General features: G+C 46.3%; 1 protein-coding gene and 2 long non-coding RNA genes across 3 annotated transcripts; 1 reads left to right on the top strand and 2 right to left on the bottom strand.

Annotated features, from left to right (window-relative positions):
- The first annotated feature begins 51 nt into the window (after positions 1-51).
- Positions 52-3,376, top strand: LOC135257727 (uncharacterized). Its single transcript, XR_010330719.1, has 2 exons — positions 52-2,346; positions 2,717-3,376. It is a non-coding gene; the product is annotated as an uncharacterized LOC135257727 (long non-coding RNA).
- Positions 2,470-2,840, bottom strand: LOC135257728 (uncharacterized). Its single transcript, XR_010330720.1, has 2 exons — positions 2,706-2,840; positions 2,470-2,547 (listed from the first exon to the last, which is right to left on the bottom strand). It is a non-coding gene; the product is annotated as an uncharacterized LOC135257728 (long non-coding RNA).
- A 4,690-nt stretch (positions 3,377-8,066) lies between the features above and the next one.
- Positions 8,067-16,606, bottom strand: hsp90ab1 (heat shock protein 90, alpha (cytosolic), class B member 1). The gene is made up of 12 exons (XM_064340789.1): positions 16,447-16,606; positions 14,833-14,976; positions 14,317-14,523; positions 13,112-13,271; positions 12,657-12,790; positions 12,106-12,408; positions 11,773-11,938; positions 11,395-11,585; positions 10,945-11,092; positions 10,338-10,606; positions 9,000-9,333; positions 8,067-8,615 (listed from the first exon to the last, which is right to left on the bottom strand). Exons 2-12 carry the CDS (start codon positions 14,974-14,976, stop codon positions 8,503-8,505), a joined length of 2,169 nt encoding a protein of 722 aa, XP_064196859.1. The 5' UTR covers positions 16,447-16,606; the 3' UTR covers positions 8,067-8,502.
- Between the last annotated feature and the right edge of the window lie 432 nt (positions 16,607-17,038).

Raw genomic sequence — 17,038 nt, 5'->3', positions numbered from 1 at the left:
TGTGTGTGTGTGTTGTGTGTGTGTGGAGAGAGTGTGTGTGAGATGGTGTGTGTGTGTGTGTGTGGAGTGTGTGTGTGTGGTGTGTGTGTATGTGTGTAAAAGGCAACCAGCTGCTGCACTTGTATCAGGAGTGGGCGCTGCAGCCGTGTCTGGTTTTCCTTCCCACTGGTCAGTGTGGCCCAATTAGCCAATCAGCTCTCCTACAAGAGTGTATCAGTAAACTTTAGTAAGCTGTCAGAGTGTATAAATGGGTGGGGTTAATTAAATAATTAAGAACAGAAGTTTGCGTGAAATCCAGAAACAGACACAGACCTCCCGGAACTGGATTCCCCACCCTTTCTGTATATGTTCCAACCTAAAAAGGCATAAATCAAAATTAAGTAGTTGATGTCCCTTGTTGCTTGCCGTAGCTGCTGTGGGGAGTGATTGACAGGAAGAAGGTGCTGGACTGTGGGGCCCTGAGCAGCAGTTTAACTCCCATTCGTCACAAATCAGTCCTGCAGACAACCTAAAATGCTCACTGCCAAAATGTAGCTAGCTCACCTTCGACAGCTTGACTGTGCAGTTCAGTGTCCTCGCATGTCCGCGCATGCATCTGTGGCTGCCCACAATTCTGTGCTGTAATTGCAGGTTTCTTCTAGGAGTGGAGAGTTGGTGCATTTTTTCTTTTTGCTCCGAGACCTAGTTTCAGGCAGGTCTCCTGGCTGATAATCATTGTTTTGGCAGAATGTGTAATTGAAGCGCAGAAAATGCGAGCGCTAGCCTAGTTAGCTTGGTTGCCTTACCTAGCCTTACAGTATAGCTTGGTTACCTTCCAGCCTGGTTACGCCGGAGTACCTTAGCTAGCCTAGTTAGTTGGGGTTGCTAACTAGCATGATTAGCTGAGCTACCTAAGCTAGCTTGGTTAGCTGGGGTACATTAGCTAGTCTTGTTAGCTTGGTTGCCTTACTTAGCTTTATTAACTGGGTTAACAGCCAGCCTGTTTTAGCCCAGAAACCTTTGCTAGCCTGGTTGCGATGGGTTACCATAGCTAGCCTACTTAGCTTGGTTACCTTAGCTAGCCTGGTTGCCTATTTACAATAACACTATGAGGCCAAGAATCGGAGGACATTAAGGGGTATTACAGAAACATTTCCATTTGCTTTGTCTGAATGAAACGGTTGGCTGCTGTGAAGCTTCTGGAGCCAGTCAGTCAGAAAATGGAGCGGCACTTACATCAGTGAAATTTGTGTTCCATGTAAATATCGAGCAAAAAGAAAAAAAACATTTTATGTTAAGGCCTTCGCAGACCTGAGTTAACCATTTTACTCGAGAACTAGGCCAGTTCCATGACAATGCGTCTGACCGTGAGGGTGAAGGTGCAGGATTTTCAGTGCTGAACCTGAATGTAAAGGTGAATTAAGATAAGGTAAGAAACTTCACTGTCACTGCTGTGCAAGGCAACAACACAACGAAATTAATAACAGAGCTGAACGCTCACAATGTCCTGAACCTGCGTCTGAGTTCAGTCCTTTTAATTTTTGGTGAGGTGTTCATGCAACAGACGGAAGTTTTCACACTAGGAATTTAGTTTCCAATCAGGTTCTTTTTTTCAAATACGCAACAGTCCTCAGACAGGGCGGCTTTATGATGAATCAGCAGGTTGCTGTTTGTAACTGAGGGGGGGATGCTGATTGGAGGATGTAGTTTGGGGAACTGGATTTGCAGCCCAAAGGTCAGGCTTCTGAGAATGTACAGCCATATTAGTGGACCATGCGCAAGCTTTCACTGAGGATGAGGGACTCCGCCAAGCCACTGGATGATGGCAGTGCTCTGCAGTGGAGTTTCCACAGAGTCTCTCTGCACTTCTATAGACCACTGATTTACCTGTCACTTGCAGGCATCTTCAGGTGCATTGTGTTGCATTCATTTCTTAACCTTTTAAAGCTGAAGTGCATTGACCGCCACACAGGTGTGAAATTTGACGCTATGGAACCAAATTGGAATTGCACCCTTCAATACTATCATTATTATTATTATCCCAGCCGTGGTGCATTGCAGCATGGTTTGGTAATGTGGCAGAACTCCTGTAGTTCAGACAGGTGCTCCGGCTAGCTCTCCTCACATCTCCTCACATCTCACCTGGTTGAGTTTTCTCAGTTATTTAGACCAGTGAAGACCTCTGGCTCAAAGGCATTCCTCTTCCTCTGAGCAGATGTGTGTGTATGATCTCCTTCCTGAGCAGATGTGTGTGTATGATCTCCTTCCTGAGCAGATGTGTGTGTATGATCTCCTTCCTGAGCAGATGTGTGTGTATGATCTCCTTCCTGAGCAGATGTGTGTGTATGATCTCCTTCCTGAGCAGACGTGTGTGTGTATGTTGTCCTTCCTGAGCAGATATGTGTGTATGATCTCCTTCCTGAGCAGATATGTGTGTATGATCTCCTTCCTGAGCAGATATGTGTGTATGATCTTCTTCCTGAGCAGATATGTGTGTATGATCTCCTTCCTGAGCAGATATGTGTGTATGATCTCCTTCCTGAGCAGATATGTGTGTTTAATCTCCTCCTCCTCATACTGGTTTGTAATGATCTCCTTCCTGCAGATGGTGTATGCTATTGCACTCCTATCCTGAGCATTACCGTCAGCTTGTGTATGATTCTTCCTGAGCAGATTACTGTCTGTGTTGTGATGTCTCCCTCCTGTGCAGATAGGTGTAGTGTCACTTCCTGAGCAGACGTGTGTGTGTATGTTGTCCTTCCTGAGCAGATATGTGTGTATGATCTCCTTCCTGAGCAGATATGTGTGTTTAATCTCCTCCTCCTCATACTGGCTTTTTAATTGATCTCTCTTCCTCTCCAGGCATGGTGTAATGCTACTTCGCACACCAGCCTCAGAAAGCTGCCTGTCATTACCGTACAGCCTTGTGTATAGGTTTCTGTGAAAAATGGTCAGTCATTACTGTACTGTGTTGTGTATAGGTTCTTCCCTCCCTTTGTTGGGTCAGGTTAGTGTCACTTCTTTATGTTTTTTAATTAGATTGTAACCTTTTTGAGCACTGTTAGCAGCCTTGCTCGGTTTAAAAAATATTTTTTCTTAAGATATTTATACATTTTTATTTTAATCCATAATGTTGATCCTCTGTGGAAAGCTGCTGCTGCCATAATGGATGTTATCTGATGAGTGTGATGATGATGATGATGATGATGATAAACTTGTAAATGTGACTGGGGTTAAAGGTCATGGATTCCTGCGTCAGTATAACAGTGAAGTACACTCAAACGCGGGAGGCCTCTGGTTGCATAGAAGGGAAATGCAGTTGTAACAGGTACTTTTTATTGTTAGTATTTCTTTTAGGTCGATTAATAATAAAAAATTATTAATTTAAAAGCAGAAAGTGTTTTGCTGTGCGGTTGTCTTTATGATGCCACTGACATGTTTGTACGAAGGGCGTTGGACAGGGTGGGTTTCTGAAATGGGAGTTTTTAGCTGCCAGGGTGTGATAATGGATGTGTGCTTTCCTCCCATGTGTTTGATAGAAAGTGTATTTTGAAACCTGTAATTACACCTAATCGGTCCATTTGCTTAATTACTTGTAATTATGTACACTGGTGAATTTCAAAACTTCACTGCAGTAAAATACATTAAGCAAGAGTTTAAACTGTTTAGAGTTTAAAGCAAGCGTGGGATTTTTCTCTCCAACAAATTTTCTTGAACTCAACAGAATGTCCATCCGGCTGCCGATTCTGGTAATGTTTTTAGTTTGTGCTGCAAAAAAAAAACAGTAAAAATCATCACAAAGTACTGCTGTTGGATTTGTGAACCTGTGCTCTGGAAGGTTAAGTGACACACGCACTGCAGCACGATTCTCAGAACTGGTCCTTGCAGTTTGCCGTCAGGAATGTCTCACACGCGGTGGCTTATCCCACACGAACGACAGCGGCGGCCATTTTGTGCCGGGCTGCTGGGCGCGCGCGAGCGCTGTGGGGAGTTTCCCTGTACGGTGAGAGGTGAGCAGCGGCAGTTCCCCCTGCGCCGCGGAGCCTCGGGGCCTGAGTTTCTGTTCCTGCTTTCAGTAATGATCTGGGGAGGAGGAGGAAGAGGAGGAGGAGGAGGAGCACAGGTGTTTGGAAGAGCCGCGGTTCTGAGAAAGCCTGGAGGTGGCGAGAGTCGACCCCCCCCGCGCCACCCCCCCGTTCCCCACGCTCTGCACTTTGAGGTTGAACCGCGTGAGCCTGCTTCTTGTCAGCACGCAGAGCAGCGTCACGGCCCGTCGTTCTGTCCCCCCACCCCCCCACCCCCCAGGCACGTCTACAGCTACGTTTAATCTGTTTTCCTCCCAAACATTCCGGGAACACTTTGCAGCTGTTGCTGTTGGGAAAGGCCATGCACACCTCATCAGTCATTACATTTTACATTACATTTATCTGGCAGACGCTTTTATCCAATGCGACATACAAAAATGCATTTCATGGTCATGGACAACTGCAAAACTACAAAACAGTCCTCTGCGTTATCGTGCGCTGAAATGACTACACACACATACCATGGTCCAGTTATTACATTCTGCTTGACACTGGTACAGTGACAGAGTCCTGTGATGCGGCCATAATATAGTACTCGGATGGAAATTAAGAAAAAAAAGATCATCAGTGCAGTAAATGAAGCACGAAGAGAGATGGCAATAAAAAGTGAGATAATTTAGCTGCGCTCAGCGATAAACAAATGTCTTTATCATTACGAATGGCAGCCAAAGCTCAGTTGTAATCTGCCTCTGGTGCATCACGGGATAAAATAAATTGAAAATTATATTAAATTCATATATTATCAGCCACTGACAGGAACAGAAATAAGCTTTCGCTGGAGCTGGCTCTGCGGGATTTCAGTATCGTGGCCTACTGGCTTATAAAGGGGGAAATGTATGCGTAACGGAAAAATCTGCGTAATGATGACCTCACGCAGTCCATGGACATTCACAGACCTTGAGAATGTGTCAAAGATTAAAACGGGAAAATCCCACTATTATTTGCTGATGGTCTATGGCTGAAAGTACAGTGTTCCTGATATTCTGGTTGAAAAAAAAGAAGTACTATAAAACATCTTGTACAGTTGCATTTTTCCTTATCTTGCTTTTTCTGAGCTTTTCAGTCAGTTTTCCCTCCTCTGGGGGTGAGCTAAATTTGGCATTTTTGCTGCAGTAGCAGCAGCAGTTATCACCTGTTTCTCTTTCTGTTTTTTTTTTCTTTTCTTTCTCTCTATCTTATTGTGCTTGTAGTTCCCAGCTGGCCTGCCGTGGGTGTGAAGAATCTTCCGGAGACAAGGGCTGAAAAAAAAAAAAAAAAAATAGAGGTAAGAGACAAGTTTCCACAGGAAATGGCCCACGGGTCACGCTCGCTCCACCAGCGCCTCCCGCTGGCCACACGTGGGCAGTGCGTGGGAGGGAGCCGCTTCAGTCTGAGACCACTTGCCGCACACTTAAATCTGTTAGGGATGTGGGTCGGACTACGGTAACGCTGCAATATCGGGGTGCATAACTTCCCTCCATTCATACAGACTGTGCTGTTTTTTATCTTAAGTCGATTGCTTCACCAGATATCAATTTACTGCTATTATTATACCGACTGTGTCAATGAGTGATCATACAGGTGACTGTTTACCATTTTAGCATTGTTGGGAAACTACCACCAGTTTATTTGGACTTCTGGCTTTATTGAAGCACTTAACTGTCAGACACACACTAATCTTATCCAACAAGGGCCTGTATGGATGCAGCCCTATTATAACATTTTTTAGTTGGTTTTTTTTTTGTGTTATTCTAGTCCAGTACTAAAAACACCTGATTCATTTTAACAACTAATGGCAGTCTTCCTTCTTTATGTTTTCCCATGTTACTTCAAAGTCACAGGGATCGGTTTGTGAGTGTTTCCATGGTAACCGACTAGCTCACCAGTAGAGACCGGTTTGGGCTACATCAGCGCAACACAGAACGGCTGTGGATAAAAATGCTGTAGCTCAATGCCCACAGTCTTCAGAGCACAGATATTAATCAACAAGGTTATGCTGTTTAATATGCTCTGCGTCCTTAACCAATAAGAACTTTCCTGAATGTAGTTATAAAACCAGAAGTGGACGTTTTAGAAGGGGTTTCAGTTCGAGGCGAAGGTCTGTCCGCCGGCAGCCGTTGAGGCGCAAAGGTGCACTTCCTGTGCCTCACGGCCACGTGCGCTGCCGAGCGGGGGGGCGGGATCCTGGTCTCTGCGGGGGTGCGGGAGCAGAATGAGTCAGCGTGGGCCGCGGAGGAGGGGGCGGGACCGAGCGACGCCCTCGGGCCCTGCATCATTTTCGGGTGGCGCGGCCCAGATGTCCGGGACTGAGTCAGCACCGTGTGATAGCAGAACGCTCGCTGCGCAGAAAATTTAACCTCACCCCCACCTCTCCCTTTTACTACATGTCATGTGATTTACAAGCACTGGCAAGGCTCATGATGCAACAACTTCAGCCCTTCTGTAGACCCCATGGGCCTAGATCATGGGGGGGGGGGTCATGATTCACGTCCACCCGCCAAATTAGGGAAATCATCAAATGCCCCCCCCACCCACCCCACACAATAGTATCAAGTTTTATTGAGAGGTATTGTGTTCACCCCCTCAAAAATCCAAAATAAATTTTCCTGTTTGTTCCCCCCAAAGTTCAGATCTACGTCATTGCTGGTAATGTGTAGGTTTCATTATTATTAATGTCTCATTGCCTTCGACTTTATGAAATGTCAATTACTTTGACACGTGGCTCATGTGGCATGGTCTATAGCCACGTAACATATCAAAAATAAACTTTAATACAATAATACATTTTAATAAAGACACTAAAACAGAAAAAGCCAAAAGACATAATGGCAATGCTAAGAAGAGTAGTGCTCAGCAAAAAAATCAAGCAAGTATGCTAGATTACTAATTCTGATTCCACTGACATATTTATTAAAATTATAATTATTAGTGATGAGTAGTGATATTTCCTGTATTTTTGCCCAAGAAGCTCTGTGACACACTTGCGCTCCAAGTGTCCATAGGAACACTGGCCACAAAGAAAATGTGAATGGTAAAGCTGATTGGATGCAAGTATTCTAGTTCTCCTACCTACAGCGACCTCATTGGACGTAAATCCGACTATTTTCCCGCCCCCACCACATGTCCTGAATGCGCGCGCCCTTCGAACTGCTCAAGATGGCTGCCTTTCTGAGTGGAGCGCGCTGATGGGTAAGCAAAAACTGACGTTTTTTTTTTTTTTTTTTTGAGTCGCGTTCATTACATGCTGACAATTTGAACTAGAGAAATTAACGGATGACGATTTGAAACATTCAGCTTGACCGGTACGCTGCCGTCGTTTTATTCCCAATTAGGTACCACTTTTTAAAATTGTATATTCAACATTGCTACTTGTCACTCAACGCAGTAAGTTTCTTACTCTGCACATTTCGGCAATTTATCAGAGTTGATCCAATTTCTCGGTTCAATGACGAATGTCACTGCAGGTCACTGCCGGCACTTCATATTCTTGTGTTGTCAAGAACACCATTAGGCCAAGATAAATTGCGTGGTATCCGGGACACTTAACGGTCATTTAAACCTTCTAATGTATGAAGTTTGCTGTATAGTCCATTATTTAGATTAGATTTAGACCCAGTGTACGCGAGGGTGGAGTGTGTAGCTTGAAAATGGAAACGCTCGTTTCTAGTCCTTGTAACACACATAGTGGTTGCAGACACGTGGAGCAGGTGTCAAATGTACTAGTAGTCTGCCTAACAATACAGGCGACAAAACATTGGTCCTGAATTTAGTTTAGACTTATTTAAATGGACAACTGGTTACTTTGAACTGAAAGGAAAATGGACATTTTCCAATCTATTTTTTTCTTCCATGGAATCCATTTATACAGCAGCAACAATTTAGGTCATTTGCCTTGCACCATGTCAGTGCCACACCTGGGAATGAAACCTTAGAGTTCCGTAAAGATGGATTGCCACTCTTTTGGCTGCATTAAAACAGCTGCGCAAACAAGACTCAGTCACACACAAATACAAACACTAAAAGCTCTTTTAAAGGCATTTGTATTTTATTTATTATGCAAAACTGAATAGACACCCAGGCCTCATGCAAAAGCATGCTGCCCTCCAACTGTTCAACAGGAATGTACATCTCTCCCCCCAATCAGACGCCACCAGTCCTTTCTCCAGACAGTCCCGTTGTGGGACGGTATCCCGACAAACGCCGCCCCGCTCTTCTTGCACAGAACCCCCCCCACCCCCCAAAATAAATCTTACCTCTGAGAACAAGGCTACTTTACAGAGGGCAACACAGGTCCACTAACACACACAATCGTTGAAATTTACAAAACTGACCATTACAGACATTCATTGACCGCACTTCCCGGGAAAGTGGGGGGGGGGGAGGGCGAGGGGTGGAAAATGAGAAGCTTGTATTGGTCAGGTGAGGTTTAGGGGGACGGTAGGGCCGAAGGGGGCGGAGTTTAATCCACCTCCTCCATGCGGGAGGCGTCGTCGTCTCCCTCCAGCGGCGGGATCTCCTCAGGTACCGCAACGGTCTCCGGCTCCTCTGCGGGGACGTCGTCATCGTCGATACCTGGAGGGGGGGGGCGGCAGCAGAATCCCGTTAGACTCCATAACCAGGTGAGCAGCAGGGCGACACAAATGCCCCAGAATGCACAGCACAAGAGCACTTCCTTCACTAGATCTACACGACATGCACAGGTGAAACCGGATCTAAACCGGGGACAGCCCAATCCTGTTCCTGGAGATCTACAGTCTTGTAGGTTCACTCTCCAACCCCAAGTTAGTTTCAAGAAATACTGAAATTCAGTTCACAAATTGTAGAAAGATGCCCATAATGCCCTATGGAGTTTAAGTCACAAATTTAATTGACCACCAAAATTCTGATTACTTCATAGTATTTGGCCAGCGTGTCACAAGCTACCCAGAATGCATTAGGGTGTGTGTGTGTGCTTACCCAGGCCCAGCTTGATCATTCTGTAGATGCGGTTGGAGTGGGTCTGTGGGTCGTCCAGGGAGAAGCCTGAGGAGAGGAGGGCTGTCTCGAACAGCAGGATCACCAGGTCCTTCACGGCCTTGTCGTTCTTGTCCACGTCGGCCTTCTGCCGCAGCGTCTGGACGATGGGGTGGTCCGGGTTGATCTCCAGGTGCTTCTTGGCCATCATGTAGCCCATGGTGGAGTTGTCCCGCAGCGCCTGGGCCTTCATGATCCGCTCCATGTTGGCTGTCCAGCCGTACGTGCTGGTGACGATGCAGCACGGGGACGACACCAGCCGGTTGGACACAGTCACCTGCGCGCACAGGTGAGAAAGGTGAGCACATTACAGTACTTTAACCTTCTAGATATACAACGTTAAGGAGGGAGGGAGGAGATGACTTGCAGACCCCCAATTATGTTTACTAATCAAATGTTCAATCATTTCTGAATAAATAAAAAAGTAGCATTCCCTTGAATACTGCAGATTACTAACAATTTTACATTAATCTTTCTGTAAAATGTGTTGAAGTACTTAAAATGACAGTTCAGCATTACACACACGCACACATCCAATCAATGCAGATGCAGTAGAAACAAATTCAGTCAGTAAAACCATGCTGGTTAGATTTCCACCTTCAAAACACGCAAGCATGTTTGGGGGTTCACACTCCATTTCACCTAGAGCTAGTTTCCCCCGCACTCACTGCTGCAGTCATCAGCTCCACGCGTCACCGCTGATACACACAAACATCGCAAAGGCCTTCACACAGGGCCACAAAGAGCAAAGAGGCCTTCACACGGGGCCACAAAGAGCAAAGAGGCCTTCACTGGCTAGCAGGACAGGGACTCACCGGGAACGGCAAATTGCTACGGTGCGACTAGGGTGCCTGCGAGCAACCAGAATGAAAGCAGAATGACTCCAGAGGTCGCCCGTACTGCCCAACCTCCGCTACAAACACACCGACACAACGGGGGTGGTGCTCAACGCTGACTGGAGACGGACATGGGAGGGAACGGACTCAGAAGGCCAGTGTGCGCACAGGTTTACAGCTCCATGAACCCTGGCGCAATCGACCAGTCCGCTGTACACACCAGCAGCCGTCCACAGCGGATTAACCCCAACTAGAACCTTACATGTGTGGACCAAACAGCAACAGATCGTCAATGATGATTCACGGCCTTAAATGTAGCCAAAATGCTGTTGGCAGTAAATGAGTGAGATGGATGAATGACAGCTGTTGGTATGATGTAGATGTTGCCCTCCTTGCCCACCGGAGACGGGCAGGAGGGAGGGAACGGGCAGACCGACAGACGCACCTTCTCCACTTTCTTGTCGAGGATCTCCTTCATGAGTTTGCAGAGGGTCTCGTAGCGAGCTTTGTCTTCCTCCATCTTCTTCTTCTCCTCCTCATCCTCGGGCAGCTCCAGGCCTTCCTTGGTGACTGAGACCAGGGTCTTGCCCTCGAACTCCTTCAGCTGCTGAACGCAGTACTCGTCGATGGGCTCCGTCATGTACAGCACCTCGAACCCGCGCTTCCTGACCCGCTCCACAAACGCAGAGTTCGCCACCTGGTCTTTGCTCTCACCTGGCAGAACACAGACCGGGCAGGTGAGTTGACAGATGTTTACAGGCCACAGGTTGCATTAGGACATTTGGGAAGGGAAGAGGGCGAGGTCATATTCATAATGTGGGTCAAGGGTCCCCAGTCTTGGTCCTGAAGAACCACAGGGTCTACTAGTTTTTGTAGCCACTTAGCATTTAAGCAGTAAACGTGCCTCACTTCAACCATTCTGACCTATTCAAAAGCAAGGCTCCTGCAGTAGATGGGGCAGAACAAAGGGGGGGGGGGGGGGGGTGTACCTGTGATGTAGTACATTGATTTCTAGTTACCTGTGGTAGATGGGGCGGGAGGGGGGGGCGTACCTGTGATGTAGTAGATGGATTTCTGGTTGTCCTTCATGCGGCTCAGGTACTCTGTGAGGGAGGTCATCTCGTCCCCGGACTGCGAGCTGTGGTAGCGCAGGAGCTCAGACAGCTTCTTGCGGTTCTGGGAGTCCTCGTGGATCCCCAGCTGCGTGCACGAGCGTTCACACGGGTCAGAGACTCGCAGGGTGGGGATATCATTTTTAACATTTAGCCTGCAAAAGGCTGGGGCCACACTGTCTGGGAGAGTAGGGACGTTTTGGGCATTTTTTCCACCCGAGCCTGTCAAATCCTACACCTCTCAGCCTCGAGTCTTCAGCAGGTTCTGACAGGAGCCTGCTGCCACACATGCAGGTGACAGGACTGACAGCTCTTCAGCACAAAACTACTCTATACACACACCCTCCCCTATACATACCCCCACCCCACCCTCCCAAACACACGTTATACCTTCAGATTCTTGGAGAAGGCGTCGTAGAACTTCTTGTAGTTGTCCTTGTCCTCTGCCAGCTCGGCGAACAGCTCCAGGCATTTCTTGACGATGTTCTTGCGGATGACCTTCAGGATCTTGCTCTGCTGCAGCATCTCCCTGGAGATGTTGAGTGGCAGGTCTTCTGAGTCCACCACGCCCCGGATGAAGTCTGCGACAAGGGGGGGGGGGGGGGATAGATTAACCCACCTGGACTGCCTACACGCCTCAGCAGATCCTCACAGATTTTCTTCAGTTCGCCAAAGACGTTAATACTCGACAAAGGACACTACTGCTCTAGAGCATGGCTTTTCAACCCCAATCAAGACACACGTGGTATACAGGTAAGAGATTCTTACTCAGGTACTCTGGGATGAGCTCCTCGCAGCTGTCCATGATGAACACCCTCCTCACGTACAGCTTGATGTTGTTCTTCTTCTTCTTGTTCTCAAAGAGGTCAAAGGGCGCACGGCGGGGGATGAAGAGAAGGGCCCGGAACTCCAGCTGACCCTCCACAGAGAAGTGCTGCAGGACAAGGTAAAGGTCAAAGGTCGCACCACTGAGGCAGGCACTGAAGATACACAAACCATTGGACCCTCCATTTGCACTAAACTACAGCATTATGTAGAGCACAGTATTCTGGTTTGAATGGAAATGGGGTCTTGCAGGTCAGATCCAGGTGTAAGCCTCACCTTGACAGCCAGGTGGTCCTCCCAGTCGTTGGTCAGGCTCTTGTAGAACTCTCCGTACTCCTCAGTGGTGATGTCATCGGGGTTCCGAGTCCAGATGGGCTTGGTCTTGTTCAGCTCCTCCTGGTCGATGTACTTCTCCTTGATCTTCTTCTTCTTCTTCTTGTCCTTGGACTCCTCCTCGTCGTCGGAGCCCACGTCCTCGATCTTGGGCTTGTCCTCGGCATCCTCCTCTTTCTCCTTCTCCTCGGCCTTCTCCTCCTCCGCCTCGTCGTCGCTGATCTCCTTGTCGCGCTCCTTCTCAACCTGAGGATGCGAAACGGGAGGCGTTCACCCATCTACACCACTCAGGTCAAGTTCAGTCCACAACAGCAGCCATCAGAGGTCAGAATCAGCCCACATTAAGTTACACAATCAGGAAGCATCTCCTCCCATCCAATACATGGAACAGCTTGCCAGGTCATTGTTTTATAAATCCTTACTGATCACAGTAACACGGCCCCATATCAGACTGCTCTGCACACACAGGGTAGCGGGGTAAATGTGACACTCACAAACAGGGTGATGGGATACCCAATGAACTGAGAGTGCTTCTTCACCACCTCCTTCACCCTCTTCTCCTCCACATACTCGGTCTGGTCCTCCTTCAGGTGCAGAATCACTTTGGTTCCTCTCCCCATGGGCTCCCCTGAAAACAGAATCACAAAAATAAATTTACACCTCCGATCACATCACACAAGTCAAAGAGAAAGTGTGTAGGGAATGGGGGGCCTTGAGCTTAATTTAATCTGGACAGACAGAAGCTACACACGCCAGGCATCATTTAGGCAGCCATTTTGGAAAGATGTAGGGTGAGGGGAAAAAAAAAACAAAAACTTCAGATTACAAATTTACTCCCTAAACATTCAAGAATCTGTTGGAAAATGTTTGTTTACTTGAACAAACTGTCCTATCCCTAGTCCAGTCCATAAACTAGCCTGTGTGGTTTTACAGGAAAGCTGCAAGGTACCATTGTCTAGTTTGACGGTGAAGGATCCTCCAGCGGAGGACTCCCAGGCGTACTGCTCGTCGTCGTTGTGCTTGGTGATGACCACCACCCTCTCAGCCACCAGGTAGGCGGAGTAGAACCCCACACCGAACTGACCAATCATGGAGATGTCAGCACCAGCCTAGGGACACAGGGGAGGGGGACAGAATGTTAATCTGCACACAAACATGCCAAATATCCCAAAACTATGAGGCGCCCTTCTTAAGCCGCGTTTCCACCGCAGGAACTATACCCCGGAACTAGGAACCTTTTGAGGAACTCAGTGCGTTTCCACCGCAGGAACTAGGGTCTAAATTTAGTTCTGGGGGCTTTGTTTTACCCCCCCGAAAGTACAGGAACCTTTTGGGTGGAGCTTGCAGCGCTGAACATTTCTGATTGGTCGAGTACTCACGGGATTTTTTTGTGTCTATTTTCAGGCGCCATGTTTGAAAATATGCAGGCGCAAACCAATTTATTTTCATAATAACTTCAAATCAAACTTGTATGTTATGCGGCGCAGTAGCCTACTTTTGGTTATAGCCTGCCAACGTCTTGGAATTATAACGTGTGCTCTTCTGTTCTTTTCTTGCTTTAGTATTCGTTTTATAAAATGCTAAGCATTCGTGCTGGGACAGCATATTACGTACTAAAACATTCAAACGGATTAATTCGGTTGCTGAATATTTTCTTCCGGATTTTCTTAGCCCGTTGTAATTGACTCAAAACGTTTGATACAGTTATGTAAGGTATGCGGTAGTTAGGGTTAGGGTTAGGGTTGCGTAATTCACATTGGTGATACAGTAAAAGCAAACTGGAAATCACCTTCCACACTTTTTGTCAGGGTAAAATAACAGGTTAATTCTAGTAATCTTACCTTTAGCTTTTTCAGACTGCCGTAATTTTACTCTGCCATTCTTCAATTCCACAAAAAGACCAGGAAGACTATGGACTAATTTATGGTGCATGGTTCGTATCTGGAGGGCACACTTCGCTGCTCGGCTAGCAGTAACTTCGAAGGAAAACAAACGGTGGCTGTACCACTACTAATTTAAATTCACGCAAGTCCGAGTTTTCGTTCTATTCGTGTCATTTTGCGATTAGCCTATATGGAATTGACGATGAGAAAGTAATCAAACAGAAAATTGTTTACAACGTGTGCATGTTTTCTGCTGGAATTTGAGACCCACCTGCAGGGCCTCCATGAAAGCCTTAGTGCCGGACTTGGCGATGGTTCCCAGGTTGTTGATGAGGTCGGCTTTGGTCATTCCGATCCCGGTGTCGATGAGCGTGAGCGTGCGCTCCTGCACGTTGGGGATGATTTCGATCTTCAGCTCCTTCCCGTTGTCCAGCTTGGTGGGGTCTGTCAAACTTTCATAGCGAATTTTGTCCAGAGCCTGCAGGGTCGACAAAAACGCTCATTTCACCACAGATAAAATTCAGAATACAGGCAATGGTGTGAAGGAGGAAAGAAGCTCAAAATGCAAAAACTATGGGATGTTGTCAGATTCTCATTTTAAACACAGAAAATTCAGCAAGTCAACAAATTCAATTTGACAGTTGAGAAACACACAAGGCAAGTCTGAACATTATTCAATGCATCAAACTGGGACAAAACTGGCACACTAAAGCATGGTTTTCCGATTTGGTGTGATCTGGGATAAAGGACTGCTGATTGGCTGGGGTTTTAGGCGGCAGGTGCTTACATCAGATGCATTGGAGATGAGCTCCCTGAGGAAGATCTCCTTGTTAGAGTAGAAGGTGTTGATGATCAGGGACATCAACTGAGCGATCTCCGCCTGGAAGGCGAAGGTCTCAGTCTCCTCTTCTTGGCGCATTTCTTCAGGCATCTGCAAGAAAAGGAAAAAAAACTGTCACTCAGAATCAGGAGTGGCAGCGCGCCAATCTCAGACTTGAGAAGGGACTGAAGGGATAGGCCTCATAGGAACACAGAACCTTCAAGGCTCCGCCCTATTTGGGAAACGATGTCCAGGACTGGTTAGTACATAAGAGCAAGTCTGACAGTTTTGTAAAAAAATTAATAATCACATCATCCTGTGTCGATAGTTTTATTTCAACTGTATAAATAAGTGTCAAGTTATTTTGGGTTCTGAAAGACCCTCCCAACGCACTTCTGTAATAAGTGAGAAATTATGAAACGGCAGCTTTTGTCCATAGCGACTTATCCATATCTGACCTCTAGTCAAACCACTGATAATTCGAATGTAGGAACATTTCCAACTGTGGTGCACATTAATACGAGTATATATATATATATATATATATATATTTTTAATGGCGGATAATGTGCGGTATAAATCTGATCGTTCACGTCGAAGTGCCTGAACAGGAAAGGGCGCTCCATTTCAGAGCAGGATTTTCTGCACAATCATTCAGCCAGCTTCCTCGCGTGCTTCGCATCACCGGATGTTACGCAACCTGCAGGCGAACTGCGCAACATGGCGACGTTCAATGTAGACAGAGGGCACAAGCACGTGGGTAACAAAATGAACGCGAAAACAAAACCGATGGTTTAACACAAGTCACGACTGAACCGATTTTTGCTTTACCATAACGGCAAATCTTAGCCGTTCCGGTGGCTTAAAAAAAATTGGCAGTAGCTAGTGTTTCATCGAGAATGGCCATCTAATCTCCGAGCAAGCTTAGAGCAAATTCAAGTTTCAGCCGAATCATTAGGCCTGTCAAAATGATTCGAACAATTCGAAATATTTTGAAATTGGCTTCAAATTTACTAAATTAAACTACGCCTAGGCTCGCTCAAGATTCATACAGACACGTCTGGCAACCAACGGCAAATTAGGCCAGGTGCTGGGCCTACCCAAAGTCGGGTGAATTTTACACCAGATATTGGGGGACAGACAACCGGTCGAAACATTAAGGTCCTAAATTAATCCCAAGAAACACCTTCGCCAATTACTTTCATCCCCCTAATGCCAATTCAATAATCACAGTGGCCCACCATAAGTTCCTCGATGTAGCAAGCTAGCCAATTAGCTAGATGGGTGGCGTTTTAGTTACTTCAATGATACTCAATCATCAATAGTATTTAGACTAACGTACGAACTTGACAATTGAGCAAAACGAACGCATTACTAAATCAACAGCCGACTCGTTAGATGTGACACTTTACAAAGGCGTTAACAGCCCATCGTGGCGAACCTCGCACCTGATGTTTTGCAGTGATGCCGGTCTCAGCCTCTAAAGCGCACTAGTTCATTTTACACTCATTTCGTCGACACAACATTACGTACTAATTCATCAGTTTTTTCCCCCAACAACAATAGCAAAAGTCTTATTACCTTTCAGTTTCGTTCAGCTTATTTTTCTTGAATAAAATGCGACCAATTTGTCCGAATCCTTCTGCACCCTGACGCTAGGAAATTGAAAGGGATTTGCGTTGAAAAGACCGATATCTTTATACCCTCTGTGTAAATACGAACATATCCATCCGCGGACTGGGACGCTTGCAATGCAGTGGTCTTCAATGTATCTCAACGGGGAAGCTAAAACTGGCTGACTTTTCATCTGAATGTTGGGTATCCACCAATGCACCAACCTGTGTGTTTATCTGAAGACAGAAATTCAGACGGAAAACTCGGGTAGTTTAATGATCTGGTGTATTCATTGGCTTATAGGATCCAACCAAACTAGGGTTTTAATCAGTTAGGCAGCTAATTGGCCAAACATGTTAATTCCCTGAGAAACAGAGAAATATTCTGAATGTCAACTAGTATTGGGCACGTTTTGGTGCATGATCTGTTTGTCAACTCAATGCTATATTTAAATGGTTCTTGATAATAACAGAAAATGTTTGATTATTTTAAATATTCGATAACACCTGATTACCAGTCTATCCTTGGATAGATGTTGGAGTCACTGCTTATTTGTATT

Source organism: Anguilla rostrata, chromosome 6 (genome assembly GCF_018555375.3).
Source record: "Anguilla rostrata isolate EN2019 chromosome 6, ASM1855537v3, whole genome shotgun sequence".
Classification (NCBI taxonomy): Eukaryota; Metazoa; Chordata; class Actinopteri; order Anguilliformes; family Anguillidae; genus Anguilla; species Anguilla rostrata.
This window is presented reverse-complemented; position numbering and strand designations above follow the sequence as displayed.